At 46.2% G+C, this 16347-nt stretch overlaps 1 protein-coding gene across 2 annotated transcripts in view; it reads right to left on the reverse strand.

Moving 5' to 3' along the window:
- CCND2 (cyclin D2) overlaps nucleotides 1-16347 on the reverse strand; it is a 42334-nt gene that overhangs the window by 24269 nt on the left and 1718 nt on the right. For both annotated transcript variants that reach the window (XM_083845630.1, XM_083845631.1), the window contains exons 3-5: nucleotides 14782-14997; nucleotides 11924-12083; nucleotides 364-512 (exon numbers count right to left, since the gene is read on the reverse strand). In XM_083845630.1, coding sequence (XP_083701756.1) covers nucleotides 364-512; nucleotides 11924-12083; nucleotides 14782-14997 — 525 coding nt within the window. The remainder of the gene's footprint in view (nucleotides 1-363; nucleotides 513-11923; nucleotides 12084-14781; nucleotides 14998-16347) is intronic.

Here is a 16347-nt window from a genome sequence, read left to right on the forward strand (position 1 = left end):
CCTTCCAATGCCATTGCCTGGAGGGCACTCAAGGTGGCTTCCCCACTATAGCAAGTCTGAGCATTATTCGCGGTAGGCAGAGCGGGTCCAAGCACTCAGACCAGCCACGGCAGAGCAGGCTCTACCCTCACAGCTGCTGAACAAAGCACGAATGAAGAGCGATTCACAGGAGGCCAAGGAACTCTGGACATCCAGAGCACTTCCACCAGGGCACTGGGTCCACACCTACAACCTGCTCTCTCCAGGAACTATTCCCTCCATTCACTCTGGTAGGCTATCAGGATCAGACCCCGTTTGATGGATGGCCCAGTTTACCTCAGAGCTCTCAGAAGTGAAACAAGAACAGGAATCCAGGACACTCACCACATCTGTGCTTGTGATCTTGGCCAGGAAGTCTGTTAGGCTGTCACCGGAGAGTGAACTGTCCCCATCATCGAGCTGAAGGCCACAGATGGCTGCTCCCACACTTCCAGTTGCTATCATTGACGGTGGGTACATGGCAAAGTTAAAATCTGCAAGAACAGATCTGGGAATTAGTCCAAGCCTGGACCAGAAAAGCTGCAAAACATCAGAGGCAATCAACATAAAAACCACACCCAAGAATAAAAAACAGGGAAGTAGAAGAAAGGGAAAAGTGCCACTCTTTTTGGTCCGACTGAGCTCATTAGTCACACTACTCATCACAAGTAGTCAAAGGAGGTGTAACAGATCTACAAATTAAGATGGAAATGCAGCTTGGTCTTTTATTCTCACTGATGCATAAAGTAAACCTGGACAATTTTTAATAGTCTTTTCTTAGTTTACAAAAAAAAAGGAAAAAGAAGAGGGAGGCTTTCTGTAATTTATGTCAGAAATTTGGGTCTTGGTCACACTAGAGCTCTATGTACAATCAGAAAACTAACTGGAATAAGGTATCACAAAGGACTGAACTGGGATTTTTTTTAGTCATGTCAATTTTTAAAGACTTAATTAATTCCAGCATTTAACAAACTGTCCGGGAAAGAGATTTTAATTAACAATTCATCTTTACTGCTCTGTGTTCAACACCTTTGCAATTAGTAAGCAAGAACACTTACAGCCCATAGCTATGTGATCAAAGAAAAAACAAAGATCACATTTGTCATTACTACTACTTTTTAACAATCAGGTTGAAAATGCATTTCAAAACTTCTCACACATCCGCAGAGATCAGGAGAGAAATGAAAATAAAAGTGAATGCTCTTGTGACCTTTCCAAGGCTACTTTATGCTTTTTCATACTGTACAGACGCTTGGTAACCTGTATTTCCTTTACTAAACACCATTCCCAGATTTTCTAGGTTACAAATATCTTCCTAAATTGAAACTTGATTTGCAAGTTGTTTGGTTCAACAGTAACTCATTATCAAACCCTTCTCTATCACTTTTCGATTGTACGGACTGAAGGAGAAAGAAGAGAAAATCCAAGTATTTCCCAAAATTTTAAAATAATAATAATAATCCCAATAAAAATATAACAGAAATGCTATCAATATATTCACTCTATTTATACAGACATATCACAGAAAACTGCCCTTCCGTTAAGGGCGCATCCCAAGTCTCCTCTCTTCAGCTAGCACAAATTCTGTAATCCTGCTGATTTTTGTGTAACCGAAGAAGTTTTAAACACACAGAGGTTTCTTTCTCAGTCTCCCAGATGCTGAGAGAGCAGACACAGGAATAGGTCTGAAGATGGCATGTTCCTCTCCAGGCTGTAATATGTACCCGGGATCCAAGAGGAATGCAGAATTCACCTAAGGCTGGAACTCTGGTCGTATCATTCAACCATACAGACTGGAGGAGGAATGCTAGAAGTGGGGAGAGAAAAGGGAGGAGCTGAAACCCTCACACAGACTTATCTGTCTCATGGAGCCACTGGGAGATGACCACTTGCAAGCCCATCACTGCCCACCACTGACGTCCCCATGTCCTTCCTCTCAGGAAAGCTCAGCAGACATCACACACAGACAAACACTTCTGAATGCGCAAATTGCCACAGACAAAAACAATTAGTGTGGACTGCTATTATTATAAAAATAATAATTTTACACTACTGTAGTAGTAACCCACTGTACGTATAAGAAAGCAAATGGCCTTGGAAATCATAATAGTGCCCAAATTAACAACTAAGTCATCGGGAAAGTCTTGACCCCCCTGCTTGCCAGTGCTGGACATTGCCTAGTAAATGCTGATCTCAGCATGCATCACAAATGACGCCACCAATGTAAAAGGAATTACACTTCCACCATCAAAATCAATCTTTCACATTTACCTCATGTAAATTTATACTGCAAGGGAGAGCCCCACCCAGCCTGTAAGTGGGTGACCAGGGAGAACAAACAGTGCTACCCTGCACTCTCAGCAGGAGCCTGTGCTATCCTCAGTGCCTCTGCCCGCTGTTGTGGTTATTACTGGGCCAGACCTTGAGAGCAGGCCATAAACACAGTGGGATTTTAACCAGAACTCACCATTTCTTCTTTCATCCTGCTTGAAAACGGATGTTCAAAATGGCCCTTGTTTTGTGCCATGCTGCCTCTTTTCTTACTCACTGCTACCTACTGGGAGCCCCAGGACTCAGCTCTGGGTGACTGTTGCTGTAGCTCATTCCTGTGGACTGATCCGGTAGCTAGCAGCTCCGTGGAAGAAGCACGGGCCACCAGTTTACAAAGTCCAACATGAAAACCAGGAACAGTTCCAGGACTCCAATAAAGAGGCGTTCTTGTAAAGCTTGTAAATGTTTATGTGCTTTAATTACTGTCCAGAGTCTTCTCCCAGTCCATGGAGCAAGTAACAAATGTTTGTAACATTTTAAAATATTCGAACAACATTTATGGAACAGACTTAGCATCCCAAAAATCTGTTCCCACACAGCAACTCATGAGCAACCCCACTAATTTCTGTAGAAATGGATGAATTAAAGAAGGATGCGTCTCCACGTATCTGTTTCTACCCTTGTACACACTGCAATTGCTTGGGTTTAGCTCTGCTAGAAACTCTCCTCAACTGGGAACAAGGAGTTCAGGCCCTTTGACTTCAGCATTTTTCACCTCCATTTACAGCACAAAGCCATGGGAACTAACAGTGCTCCTGGGTGATACCACAGGGGACTAAGCAGGCTGTGGAACAATGCCTGCTGAAGCATATGTGAGCATAAAATGAAGAAGACAAGAAATACGGCAAGTGCAAACCCCGTGTGCTTATGGTGGCATGAACGATGCTGCAACTGACTAATGTGGCCATAAGCTGGGATGTAACTCCAGCATTTGGTTTTTGGACATACCAAGCTGTGTCCTAATTATGCATGGGAACTAGAGACCTACCAGTGGCCATGGATTTTCCATAATTCACCCCTCCTTGCCACAATTTTTTGGAAAGACGTGGTTATCTTTTGGAAAAAGGTAACTCTAACAAAGTCTGGGCAGTCCATACAGAAGCTACAATGCAGTGGGTAAGAACAACATGCCTCTGCTCCCACCCATTGTGTCTGCAGCTGGGAGAAACAGATCCCCTTGGAGGCCCAGGTGGACCCATGCCTCACAAGTGTCCTCACGGAGTAGCTTCCCCCAGCTCCCAGTGGCCAGCAGAGGAGATCGCATCAACAGGGAGCTCCTACATCTCGCACCCAACACTCGTCACAGCCCAGGCTCGATGAGCTGAGCGAACAACACGCATTCAGCCTCCCCTCTGAACTTCCTTGCCTCCTCGGGGCTTACATCAGGACCTCCACATTATTCGAATGCCGGTCTTCTCGTGGTTGATTTTATACCTACAAGTTATGTACTCCCAGAAACCGTCTTCCTAGGAAGCTGAATAAAGAGCCACAGTGCCCCTGCCAACTAGCACTGCTGTAGGTCTGCTTCCACGTGGGGTCACATGAGAACGTTTCTATGCCCAATAACCTTGTTAGTTCCCTTAATGTCATTCATAATGCAAATGAGACAGCGAGCGAATGGCCAGAGGCCCAGAGTGACTAAAGCTCAGCATCCAGAAAGTCTTACATTGCCTCTAGCTCTAAACTAACTTCCCTCCATAACAAGCACCATAAACTTGGCTATCAAAGCTACACATGCCCAGTCTTTGTTGTACAACAGGCAGTGATTTGTATCACTGGCTCCTATTTTTAGCATATTAATTAACTACTGCAACTGGTGAGGCAAGTGTCTCCAACTGGAGAGTGTGGCGCCATTGTCTGAAGTCATCACCTCATCTCGCGCTATTGAAAATCATGGCAGTGACCCTCCTGCTGATATGAATTTAACCTGACATGCCCACAAAGGGATGGGGGGTGGTGCACCAATTTTGTGCACATGGTTCTCCACATCACCCTGGACCCTATTAGTGTGGAAAGAGCTCATTGAAAGAAAAGAAGCCACATTGTGCTGGGCCACCTAGAGGGTTGAATAGAAAAGGCTGAGGAAAAGAGCAGGCAGCGGAATAAAGGCCGTAATTAACATATTTCCATATTCAAGCAAAGCAATAACTACGTGAAGTGTTTGTCAAGGTGCAATGAAAGCATAAATATTAAACACCATATCTGAGGGGATGCAGAACCCCCCTCCGAGTCTCTTACATTCCATCAAGAAATTTGAAACAAGTTTTCTATATATGATTTCTCGATTATAAGCTCTTGTCCCACGTCCCACACGTTAACAGCCAAAACTCGCCATCCTCACTCATAGGCAAAACTGCCCCCAGATTTAAGTCAAAAGCTTGCCTTGACATTTAAGAAAAAAAATCAAAATAAAAGGGGGAAGAGAGAGAATTTAAAACATTTGAGACATATACTTTTACTTTAAATTCTTGCTGGAGACAATGAACCCTGAATTACAAGGGCAACCTTACAAAAAGCACTGTACACCTGAAGCAAGGCTATGGCTATGGACCTACGTGCAACCCTGGTTAATGGGAACCCAGAGCGTGCACTCAAGGCACAGCTCTGACTCTTAACTTTGCTGTGATTTATGCAACTCCATAGCAAAGTACGAAAGAGTCTCGAAAGTCAGAGGGGTAGCGCAACAACACGTAGTCTAAGCGAATAAGAACATGCAAACACTTCAAGGAAAGAAATGGGTTGTTAGAAAGCAGGACTTGTTTTGCCTTCTATTCCCAGGCAATAAATGCCATAAACCATCCCATCACCATTTCCGTGCCACCTTTTTGCGTAAAGGATCTTAAAAACTTGGGACCAACCCTGCACAATCCCACTGACTCCTACAGGTAACTTCAGTACTGGAGGAAAAAAAAAAAAAAAAAGAAAGCAAATACAAGAAAGTGCCATTTGAAACACAGCCACCTCTGGACCAGACAACCAGAGCAAATTCAGGGTACTGAGGACAATCAGCACTCTTCTTTCAGACGGCGTACTCTGCACCCAAGCTAGAACTGACAGCCAGGGCAGGAATGTATGCACATGCCAAGATCATTTTTCTGCTCGTGCAGCAAATGTGACCGACGGTCAGGTGCTAGGACCCTGCACACTACAGCTGAGCTATTTTGCTGGCTCACTCCTGCAGGCAGATCCAGTGGACTTCACTACCTCTGAGCCAGGAAAATGAAAGGTTGACAGTCAGACTAAAGCAGGAGAGAACGAGAGGCAGGAACCCAGAGAGGTCCTGCAAGGGGAAGCCCTAACTCGCAGCCAATAAAGGAAAACTGCCGGAAGGAAAAGAGCACTGACAAACACCCAGGCTGGACGTGCTCCGTGTGCCAAAGCCAGGTGGGAACTCCACCTTCTCACAATGATCCCTGTTACTGTTCTGGTTGCAGGTTGCTATTTTGACAGCCAGTTTTCATCTCTAGGATTTGATAGAGGTTTGTTTGCAGACCTGCAAATGCAGAATTGGAAAGCGCTGCCTAGAGGAAAGCAACGCTTCTCAGGGGGCGCATCACAGGGGGAGGAATAAAAGGAATGTTATCTCCATCAGGAGAACACAAGAATGACCCTCAACAACATCAGTTTATAAATTGCTATTTAAATGCTTATCAAAATTTAACAGCCCAATTTCATTCAGCGTCGAACTTCACACAGCCAATGATTTTACTATGAGGACAAGCATGGATCTTTATTTTAGGAGGTAAGTTTAAAATAAAGTTGTAAGGGAAACAATGTAAGTCACACATTTAATTCTTGCCTGTTTTGATCCAAATGCATTTCCTGTGTTCATGTGTTAATCCAGTTGGCTTTAACTGCACTGTCCATTTTATCTCTTACTCCTGTAACTCTGCGACACAACAATTTTTCCCAATGTTAACAATTTCTGCTTTTAAAAGCAAAACCAACTGACTTCTTAGCACTTCAAAAAAAAAAAAAAAGGTATACCAGTGCCAAGAATGACAAAAGAAAAAACTATCAAGTAAAATAGGATGCAGATGTAAGTGCTTCTATCCATTGAGTAGGTGGCAGGGAAGACACCTAATTCTGCTCCTGGGCTACAGTAAGGCTAAAAAGATTGGACTTTATACTTTGAAGTATCCTAAATGCTAACACTATCGCATAACCTTCTGAGTGAAGTATAGACAGGAAAACCTGTTGAACACTCTACATAGAAAAGTATACAAGCACTCAATTCAGCATACTGATTAGCTGCAGATTAAATCATAAACTCTATTTCTGAACAACTATTTGTACTGATTATTATTGCCATTTGTTCTACAATTTCAATAAGGTAGCTTAATCAAGATCAGGATTATATTAGCACTTGAACCATCAAAAGGTCAGATGTGCAGCTGGTAGGAAGATGGACAACTTATCTTACAGCCAGGAAATACACTAGCTTGTATCAGCAAAGGCTCTCTTCCTCAATTTCATTCCACCTCATCTTTCCAGATTTGTTGGGTCCTACAACTTAAGGAGCGAGCCTGCTCATATGAAATACTCCCCAGGCCCTGCCTACTTGCTAATGGAGCTGTGATGGCTCTTGCGGCCTCATTCTGCTGGAGAGCTTGTTATACTGATATTCTCCCAGGAACAAGCAAAAGCCTTCTTTTGTCTGGCAATAGAATCATGCGGATTATTTTTTCTTCTGACACGTGTAATGCAAGAAGCATTTGTGCAACCACCATCACTTTACAACGCGTATTTTCCTTCTATGAGATTAATGCATCTAACAAAGCCTCTGTGGACTTTTTTTTTCCCCCTCTGTGAAGAACAGGTCCTGGCTAAAATGCATAGCACACCTTTGCCTTCCCCACGGACATAGCCAAGTAAGTCCTACATTGCCTGAAAGGGTAAGGATGCATAACACATTGCCCAGCAGGACTCCTGAGGACCAAACACGCCTCTTGGTGTTACACAGCATTCTGCGTAGTTACCCTCTAGATCAGCATGGCTATAGGCCTCACTGTGCAGTCTTTGCTCATACAACACTCCCGCTGACTTCCACAGAACTTCTGTCTGAGTGAGGATCCCAGATTTGGCCCAGAAGTTAAAAAAAAAAAAAAAAAAAAGCTTTCTCAGCTTTCATATGTAGATGATTAATGTCCCAGAAACAGTGGGCAGAGGTTTGGCACACACAGTACAAAACTGACTTAAAGCTGAAATTTTCCTCCTGTTTCTTAGGCTCATTCTAGACACGGATTTTGAAAGCCACCAGTCATGAGATGCTGCATTGTATTTGTTATGGTAACATCTCACCTGCCAGAGGACTCAGCTGAAGCACAAAAGAGAATGTGCAAACAACTGAGTCTAGGGATCTACACAGTTGCTTTCTGTCTCTGCAAGTCCCTGAAGCTTTCTGCTTCCAAGTTTTCCATGCCACTTAAATAAAACACCGAGAACCTCCTGGGATTAGTCTCTCCATTACTGCTTCTGCCCAGAGAAGCACAGCTCCTCTTACTGAATCCTGGTTTGCACAGCCTCTCCTCCCTCAAAACCCATTCTTTCGTAGGTCCTGAGACAAGTATATATATATATATATATATATATACACCCTCTGCCAAAACAGTGTCACATACAGCCTCCAACAAGAGAGCATAACTTAAGGAAGCAGTCAAGCATCTGCAACTCTGAACAACCTGGAAGAAGAAATGGAGGGCAAGCTGAAGTCAAGGAAATAATGAACGGTCCTCCTTCCATCTGCAGCGTGGCATGTTCTGCATGCAGCTCTGCAGCCAGGGCATTTTCCTGCTCCTCCAGGAGTGACTCCATGGCTTGGAGAGCAACACACACAAGCAAACGGATGACCCCATAGAAACATCTCCAAACTGTGGAGTGCTATGGAAGAGACAGAGGTAAGCCCATTGCAGGACAAACGAATAGCGAAAAGCAACAAACAGACAGGAGGTAGGGTAAGAACAGCAATTGACAATGACTTAAGAGAGCAAAAGAAGAATGGTCTCTTTTGGGCAAGCAGATAAACAGGATCCTCTCAGGCTGAAAAAGAGGTAAGCATCAGTTTTAACAAGCTATATTGTAAGGGCAGGGAGTCTTGCTGCACTAACTTTTTAGTGCCTTTAAAATTCACAGGGCTCCTGAGGAAGAGTTTAGCTCACATAGGTAGCCACCAGCAGGGTAAGAAAACAAATGACACTGTGAAAGACGAGGGTATGTCAGCACATATCAGTCTATACGGTGTTATCGTGCAGTGAGCGAGGCAGCTTGAAGAAAGCTGTCCTATGCACAGGCAATTCCCAGTCAAGAAGAGATTGTGCTCTGCTCACTTGCCAGTACCCTGTGTACACAGCCACAGCTCTGCAAGTACAGGCAGAGCTGGGCTGAGGGTGGCTCCACTTTCAGATCCTTCTGGTGGAGAACGAGGCTTCAGAAAGTGTTACAAGTGCAGGGCAGGGAAAAGAGAAAACTTCTTGTTCAAGGAGTAAGCTTCTGTCTTGCTTAGAAGTAATAAGTTCAGATGGAACCAAAAGCAAGGAGGGATATGTTCCAGTTTCAGTCATGCTCATGTGAATCATTACTCACTACAATGACGGGGGAGAGGCTGTGGATTTATATTCATGCAGCCTGTTTCAGAAACTGGGCTTGAAATAAAGACAGACAGAGAGCACCAAAATGATAAAACATGACTAAGAATACAAAAGAACTGAGTGTCTTCTCCTTTTGTGTAGTATTCAAACAGAAATCAGACTAGAAATCAATGTTAAAGTGATCCTAAACTTCCAGCTCAACCCAGCAACCCATCAGTGCCCCTTCCCAGAACTGTTAATGGTTGCTTCCACCTCTGTTTGCTGACATGAAGTCTCACTGGACTGAGACCACAGCTGGCTCTGCAAAGGCAGGGAACACTTGGGAATTTCTGGTATAAAGCTTTTGCTGAAACCAAAACGGAGCAGTAGGTGACGAAGACAAGGTAGGGGAGAAAAGATCAAAATATGTCAGACTTTGCATGACACACTAAAGAAGAAAAAGTACTTGAGAGCAGAGTAAAGCAACATTGAGATAAATCAGGAAGTAAAAGGAGAGACATTGCCATGCCCAAGACTAAAGCCATTAGCCAGCCAGCAAGGTCAAGTCTGGTAACACTGAAGAGCCAAAACTGGGCTAAACACATGCACGGAGGGAGCAAGGAAGAGGCATCCACATGTCAAAGGAGGTCATCTAGCTGAAAGAAGGCAAATGGGGAAATGAAACAACAGGCTTAACCCAAGCTGGCCGAGAGCAGAAGCTTTGAGGGAGAAAGGGAAAGAAGAAATGCAGCGGCTGATGAAGAGAGCTCTGCAACAAATAAGACAAGAAAAGGAAATGACAACTGGATTTGGAAGGAAGTTTGATGAGAAGGGGATTTTTTCACAGAGGAGGCTAAGAATTGCTTTGAGAAGAGTGGTAGTGAAAGGGAAATAAAGCAATAATAACATGACATTTCCATAATGCAAATAATAGTGTTGAAGCTTGCTAGTAAATTGAGGATAAGGTAGAAAACTGGGAAAAGGGGCTTGGTTAAGGTATCTGCTTTTGAAGCTGTAGTGGGCTGTGGGTCCGCCTCAGAAGTAAATGTCACCGCAGCAATTTGTGGAAAACGGGGCGTGAAGAAAAGAAAAACTGCAGCCAGTGCCATGGTGCCCTCTCTTCCGGGTAGCTCCATACCTATATCTTTCACATGCAAAAAAGGAAACTCTGACTTGTTGCTTCTTTAAACTCTAGAGGACTTCAGTTCATGCATTTGATACCATGAGAAGCAGATCACAGGGGAAACACAGGACAAGTGCATGGCTGGACCAAGGGTCAGAAAGAGAATGCTGTTCTGGAGCTCAGTAAATGGACTAGTAAAGCATGGAACCAACCATCAAGGAACTCAAGGACAAAGAATGGAAAGAAGCCATGGCCTTTGGAAACTCCTTCATGGTCCGCACTCCTACAATGGGGTATGGTTACTTGGAAAACTTCGCGGGCAAAGGATTACAGACTAGAATCTGAAAAGTTAAATCCTAATGGAATCTACGTTACTCAAGACAACGTCCTCTTAAAATAAAACAAAACACTGTTTTAGGAAGTGAAAACAATGGAAGAGGGAAAACTGGGCTGGTATAGAAGACAACATACAAATATGTTGGGAGAGTGACGGCTGATGTTATGATGATCCTAATAATTTTGACCCCTGAAAAGACCACCTTTTGCAGAAGAAAAGAGCAGTGTTAACGAACCCTAGGTAGGGGGAAAATGCAAAGCCAATATATAGCTGATGTACTAAAATAAGTTACTAATTAGACCAGAAATATCTGATGGATTACCAAGAGTGATCCTGCAGGCACTGAGCAATATTTCTGTTGAGCTCTGTGGCCTTTTGCCTTAAAAGGATCACACAGCAGTGGGAAACGAAGGAAAAGCTTCAGCATCTTGGTAACCAAAAAGTTAATTACCCTCAGGAAGTCCATATAAGCATTCTCTAAAACAGGTCTACTGAGGTAGCAAAAACTGACCTACATTGTAAGAACAGTCTCAAACATTGAGAAGCAGAAATGGCAGTAAACAGTCATACACTTGTATTACCCAAAAGCTGCATCTGATTTTCCTTTTGCCTCTGCAAACACACGGGGGGAAACAGTTCTCACAATGAACAGATCCCATCACAAAGAGTTAGGTATATCAAACAGTAGAGAGTCAAAATGTTAAACCATATACTACTTTGAAATACCTCTGTAAAACATGGCATGCTGCTCATCTGCTTTAGGTCTAGCTCCTATAAAATGGTCTAACTGCTAATCCTTGGAATGAAAATTAAAGTACACTTAGCCTTTAAAAGTCACCAGAAAATAACAACAATAGCATTTTACATATATATTAAAAGCTTCTATTCCTTCAGAGCCATTTTTCTTATCTAAGCCTTCAGAAACTGTATTCAGTCAAAAATATGACAAAAGGGAAGCATAATGGTTCCCTACAAAAGGGAGTAGTTTCACTGCTTGCCTGGAGTCAAGTTAAGAGAAAGAATCCAAATGTTTTTTTAAAAAAGTAATTACTTTTTTAAATTGTTATTCCCTATGCTCCAGTAATGTAGTAGGATCACATACATGTTAAAATACAATCTCTATCTCACTGGTTAACCAGTGTCCTGTTAACAACATTTTACAGCATACAACATTCATTTTGGGCTAACGTGCTGTTACAGCTTCTAGTATTTTGGCTATCCCATATCTGTTCATACAAATGACCTGTGTCTCTTTAAAAACATTACTGAATGAGGCAAAGTAGAAAATCAACTGTGTTCAGCCTTACTGGCTTTACAGCAAAAACACCATGTGTGTTCGTAGGAACAAGACTGCAAGTGCTTTACAAGAATACCGCTGATGCACAGTATGAGGACCTGATGCGCAACACCTTTTGCAAAAGTCCCACTGGCTTGAACAGCTCTTCCCACACCGTACTAAGGAAGGAGGGGATGAAAAGCTTTCATGCCACCAGTGACTAATCTTCCCATCGCATCTCAAGCAGACATACCCAGGGCACCTTGGCCTACCTGTGGCACAAAGGGCGATGAACGTTTGTGCATGCTTCCGGATCAAAAGCAACTTGTCTTTAGGTAGAGGCAGCTTCCGTAGAATGTGTTCAATGAAGTCATGCGGGGTGACTGCTGCAAGGTTCCACTTCAACTTCCCCAGCACCACCAGCTCCCATTCCTGCAAGAGGTTGTGGGGGGAAGAAGAGAAGAAAAGCCATAAGCACGTCTGAAGAAAACACTTCACTTATTTATCTGATTGTAATTATATCACTGCTAAATTGGTTTTGATCAAACAATTTTTTTCAGTATGCCCCTACTGCTTTGAAGTTGTTGGCTTTTTTTCTTTTTATTCTTTTTTTTTTTTTTTTAAACCACTGGAAATGTCAAGCGCTGCTGAAAATAATGAGACCTGGCAGCTCCTGCCAAGATTTTACTTTTTTTGTATCCAGTGCTCAATGCCCACCCAGAAAGTTTAGCCTGCAATTAGATATTGCCAAGGTCATTGTGGTCCTTTCCTAGTAACTTCTTTTAAATGGCTATAGTCCTTACTTTATAGCCATTTAAAGCCCTCGAGATAACCACGCACAAAAATAACCTAGATATACATTCTTTTTCAAAACAGGGGAAGTTCATTTGATGGCACTCTCTCCAAAACTGCATTCAAAAGCTCCTGCAGATAAATCTGATGGTGCTTAAACTACTCTAAGACAGGCTTTGCAGAAAGGAAATGCACATAACACAGCCAAGAAGTAGCCTGTGTAAATTATATGCCAATAAATCATGTAGGATCCAGTCCCACATTCTTTGCACGCCCAAAACTCCCACTGAAATCAAAGGAAAACTCGGGCGCCTATGTAACTACTGGCCATTCCCTGCAATGTGATGACAAACATGAACGGTACCTCATCAACAGATCTGACCGTGGGGCTAGGTTTGCATACTTAAACGTTTAAAATGAGTTTTGAATACCTTACAGTGCCCCGCAGAGCAGACAAAACTCAGGCCTTGGACTCATTTCTGTCTCATGCATCAACCATTAGCTATTAACTAAATTCCATGCACTGATTCTTGAGTCCTGATGATGCGTTAGCCTGATGGAGCCCAGCGTGGCGGGAAGCCCCAGCTAAGTTTGTAGAGCTGGCAAGTTGAAAAAAACGTCCTTTAATTTTGCAGCCGAGGAAACGTCAACCAGCGTTGCTGAGAAACCATAAACATGGACCCCACAACGCCATTTCTGCAGTCGTTTCTCTGAATAGATGTCTGCTCTAACAGCAAGTTACTTTCCTACAGACATTCCGACTGGATTATGACAGAGCCCTCCATAGCTTGGAAATCTCACATTCACGTACCTACCCCTACAGGGCCCAAAAACCAGATGTTTCTTTTCTTTCCCCCCCCCCAAAAAAAATTAAGATGTTCTAACAAAATGGCAATTACGTTAACTAAGGTCCGATCTTCCCAACACATCAGATTCTCATCCAGAAAAGCGCATAACGGTGCGATCTGGAAGACTGGGTAGAGGGAACGCAAGCTTAAAAGGACATGACATGAAGAGGGAGGCACATTGTTCTCCCTCTTCTTGCACGGGGTCCACGGCACTTCCCGTAACAGCCAGTGCCACCAGTGGGACACCTAATGCCTGTGACAGCCGTGGCAGGGTTTGCAGCGCAGAGCTCTTTATTCTGCAGAAGCACGAGCTCCTGGCCCCTCCCCAGGGGGAATTCCCACTGGCTTCACCCAGTGATTCATAGGAGAAATTCTCGTGGGATTCAGCTCGCTATGCACATCCACCAGGGTCTGTGAGAACAAAGCTACCGGGCTGAGCGTGCATCCCACTGACAGGCTGAAAAGAGTCTTTACACTTGGAGAAGACCTCCGAGATCATCTGCTCCGAACTCCCGCTCTATGCCACTCTGCAAATATTAAGTATTCCCCTGAATAATCGTGATTCTTTTTGTTTCTGCTTTCCCAGTGTCCGGTTTGAACTCCCCAGCGCCGAGACCCTTCCACTCGTGGGTCGAACTCCCACCCCACCACCTGCCTTGCCGAGAACCTCCTGGCCACCAGCCCCGCACGAACCAACCCACCGCCTCCCAGGACCACAAGCGCAGCGCCCGAACCCACCGCTCATCAGCCGCGCGGCACCTGGCACCCCAAATTGCACACCGGCACCCCGCCGCTTGCAGCTGAGCAAGCCTTGCCGCTAAGCGCAGCGCCCCGCCGCTGCAGGGCCGGGCGAGGGTGGCCACGGGGCCCCAAATCCGGCTGCGCCCCCCCTTTCTCTCCCTCCCCGCTCCCTCCCTGGGGCCGCCTGGCAGCGGTTCAAGGGGTGAAGTCATGCCCGGCGCCGCGTGTCTGCCACCAGGTGGAGCCGCAGCGCCGTGCCGAGCCGTGCCGAGCCGTGCCGCGCCGGGCCGCCCGCAGCAGCGCCCCCGCCGCGGGGCAAGCACACGCGTGGGGCCGGGGCTCCCCCAGGGAAATGCGGGAGCAGCAGCAGCAGCAGCCGGGCAGCCCCAGGGAATTGCACGGGGGGGTGCAGGAGGTGGGGGGGCAGAAGCTGCGGGAGGGGAGGCCGGGACCCCCGCCGCCACCGCCGGCAGCCCCCAGCCCGGGGGCACGGTGCGCTCGCAGGTTTGGGGCGGTCCCTCTCCATCACACGGGTGTCTCTAAGCACTTTTGACAATTCAGGAGAGCGCGTGGAATTAAAAAAAAAAAAAAGTGAAAAGCATGATTTTAAAAAGGGGGGAGCGTGGGGGGGGCTGGGGTGGCAAAAGTGGTGGCCGGCTGTGGAAGAGAGGGAGAGGGAAGGGGACGGCTGTCAGCGCGAGAGCTGATGCAGAGGATGGGTGTGCTGAAGGTGGAAGGGGGCTGCTTACCAGCAGCTCTTGGGGTTTGATGGAATTGTCCGTATATATGCACAGCTTCTCTGCTGTGAGGGGGATTGTCTCTTTCAGCTTGGAGGCCAGGAACATGCACACTGCCCCCAGCAGTTGCAGATGGCACTTTCGAGTGGGCACCACAGCTAAGAATCTGTCCAAGTAATTCATTGCCAGAGGGAAAACTTCTTCTTCACACTTCTGCTCTTCACAGACCTGCAAGCAAGGAGCATGGGGAGGGGAGGATGGGAGGGTGGGGGGCAGAGAAAGAGACAAGAAGGAAAAAAATGAATAAATGAGTGACCCCACAAAACACACCACTGCCTCTGCGCTGCAGCTCCTGCTATTTTTGTTTCCCGGGGAGCTAAATTTTGGGGGAGGGGGAGATCTCTGGAGAGGCTGGGAAGGCTGTCAATCGGCTTTCACATTCCTTTAGTTCATTCAGTAAGAAATGAATTCAAGACACTGTGTGGGAGAGCCGAAAAGCCCCATCCAGCAGCAATGAGCAGCCTCCGACTTTTTTTTTTTTTTTTGCGACCCAATTCTTCTTTTTTTTTTTTTGATTTCGTCATATTTTCAAAAAATCGATAAAAATATCAAAACGCCCCTGGGGGTCCCGGTTTTGGTGCCGGTGACATCCCGGGGCGGTCCCCTATCGTTTCCGACAATTGCAAAAATTCCCCCGGGGGGCATCCCCCAGCCCTGCGCCCCCGATCCAGTGCGGGGGGGAAGGACGGGAGACACAGCGAGGGCGAGGTGGGGTGGGGAGAGCCCGAGCAGCCTGAATCCTTAAAGCAGGAGCGAGCGAGAAAATTATTTCAAAAATTTACCAAAAATCGGAGGTGCGGAGAAAACGCACAAATCGCACATGAAAATCAAGCGGAGGGTCTGCTCTTTCCAACCCGGGGGGGGTTGTCTGGAAAAAGTCCCCCCCAAAGGAGATCCGAAGGGGACAAATGATGATGGTAGGGGCTAGGGCAAGGCAGTCAAGCCTGCGGGGCTGCGGGCCCGCTGCCGCCCCGCGCTAAGGATCGGGGTGCAGGGGGTGTCCGCCGCCTGCTCGGGCCTCCCTGCAGCCCCCGCCTGCATCTGGGGGGGCGGGGGTGCAGCGGCGGGCCCCCCCCCCCGAGCCCCTTCTTGGAAAGGAGGGTGAAGACGGGCTCAGCGCCTCCGAGCAGTTGCACGCAGCTCAACATGGCGAAAAAAGGCACGTCCTAACCACTGCATACGTGGGCATGAAATCCTCGCTGGGCAAAACGTGGGGGGCACCGGTCACCCCCCACCCCTCGCCCTGCCCCGGGCGCAGCTCCCTTTCCCAGAAAAGCCTCAATCTCAGGCGCTCCAGCCGCCCTGCAGCCGGAGGCGGCTTTTCTTTTCTTTTTACTTGCAAATGACTTGCCCAGCTCCCCCCCACTTCCTCCCCTCGCTGCACCCCGCTTTGCAGAAGCGGCAGCCCCCCGGGAGGGCGACCGCCAGGGCGGGCTGCGAGATGCTCCCCGCGCCCCTTCCCCCACCGCACCGAGGAAAGAAGAAAAAAGAAGGAAAAAAAAAAAAGAAAAAGAACCC

Source organism: Anser anser, assembly GCF_964211835.1.
Source record: "Anser anser genome assembly, chromosome: 1".
In the NCBI taxonomy this organism is placed as follows: domain Eukaryota; kingdom Metazoa; phylum Chordata; class Aves; order Anseriformes; family Anatidae; genus Anser; species Anser anser.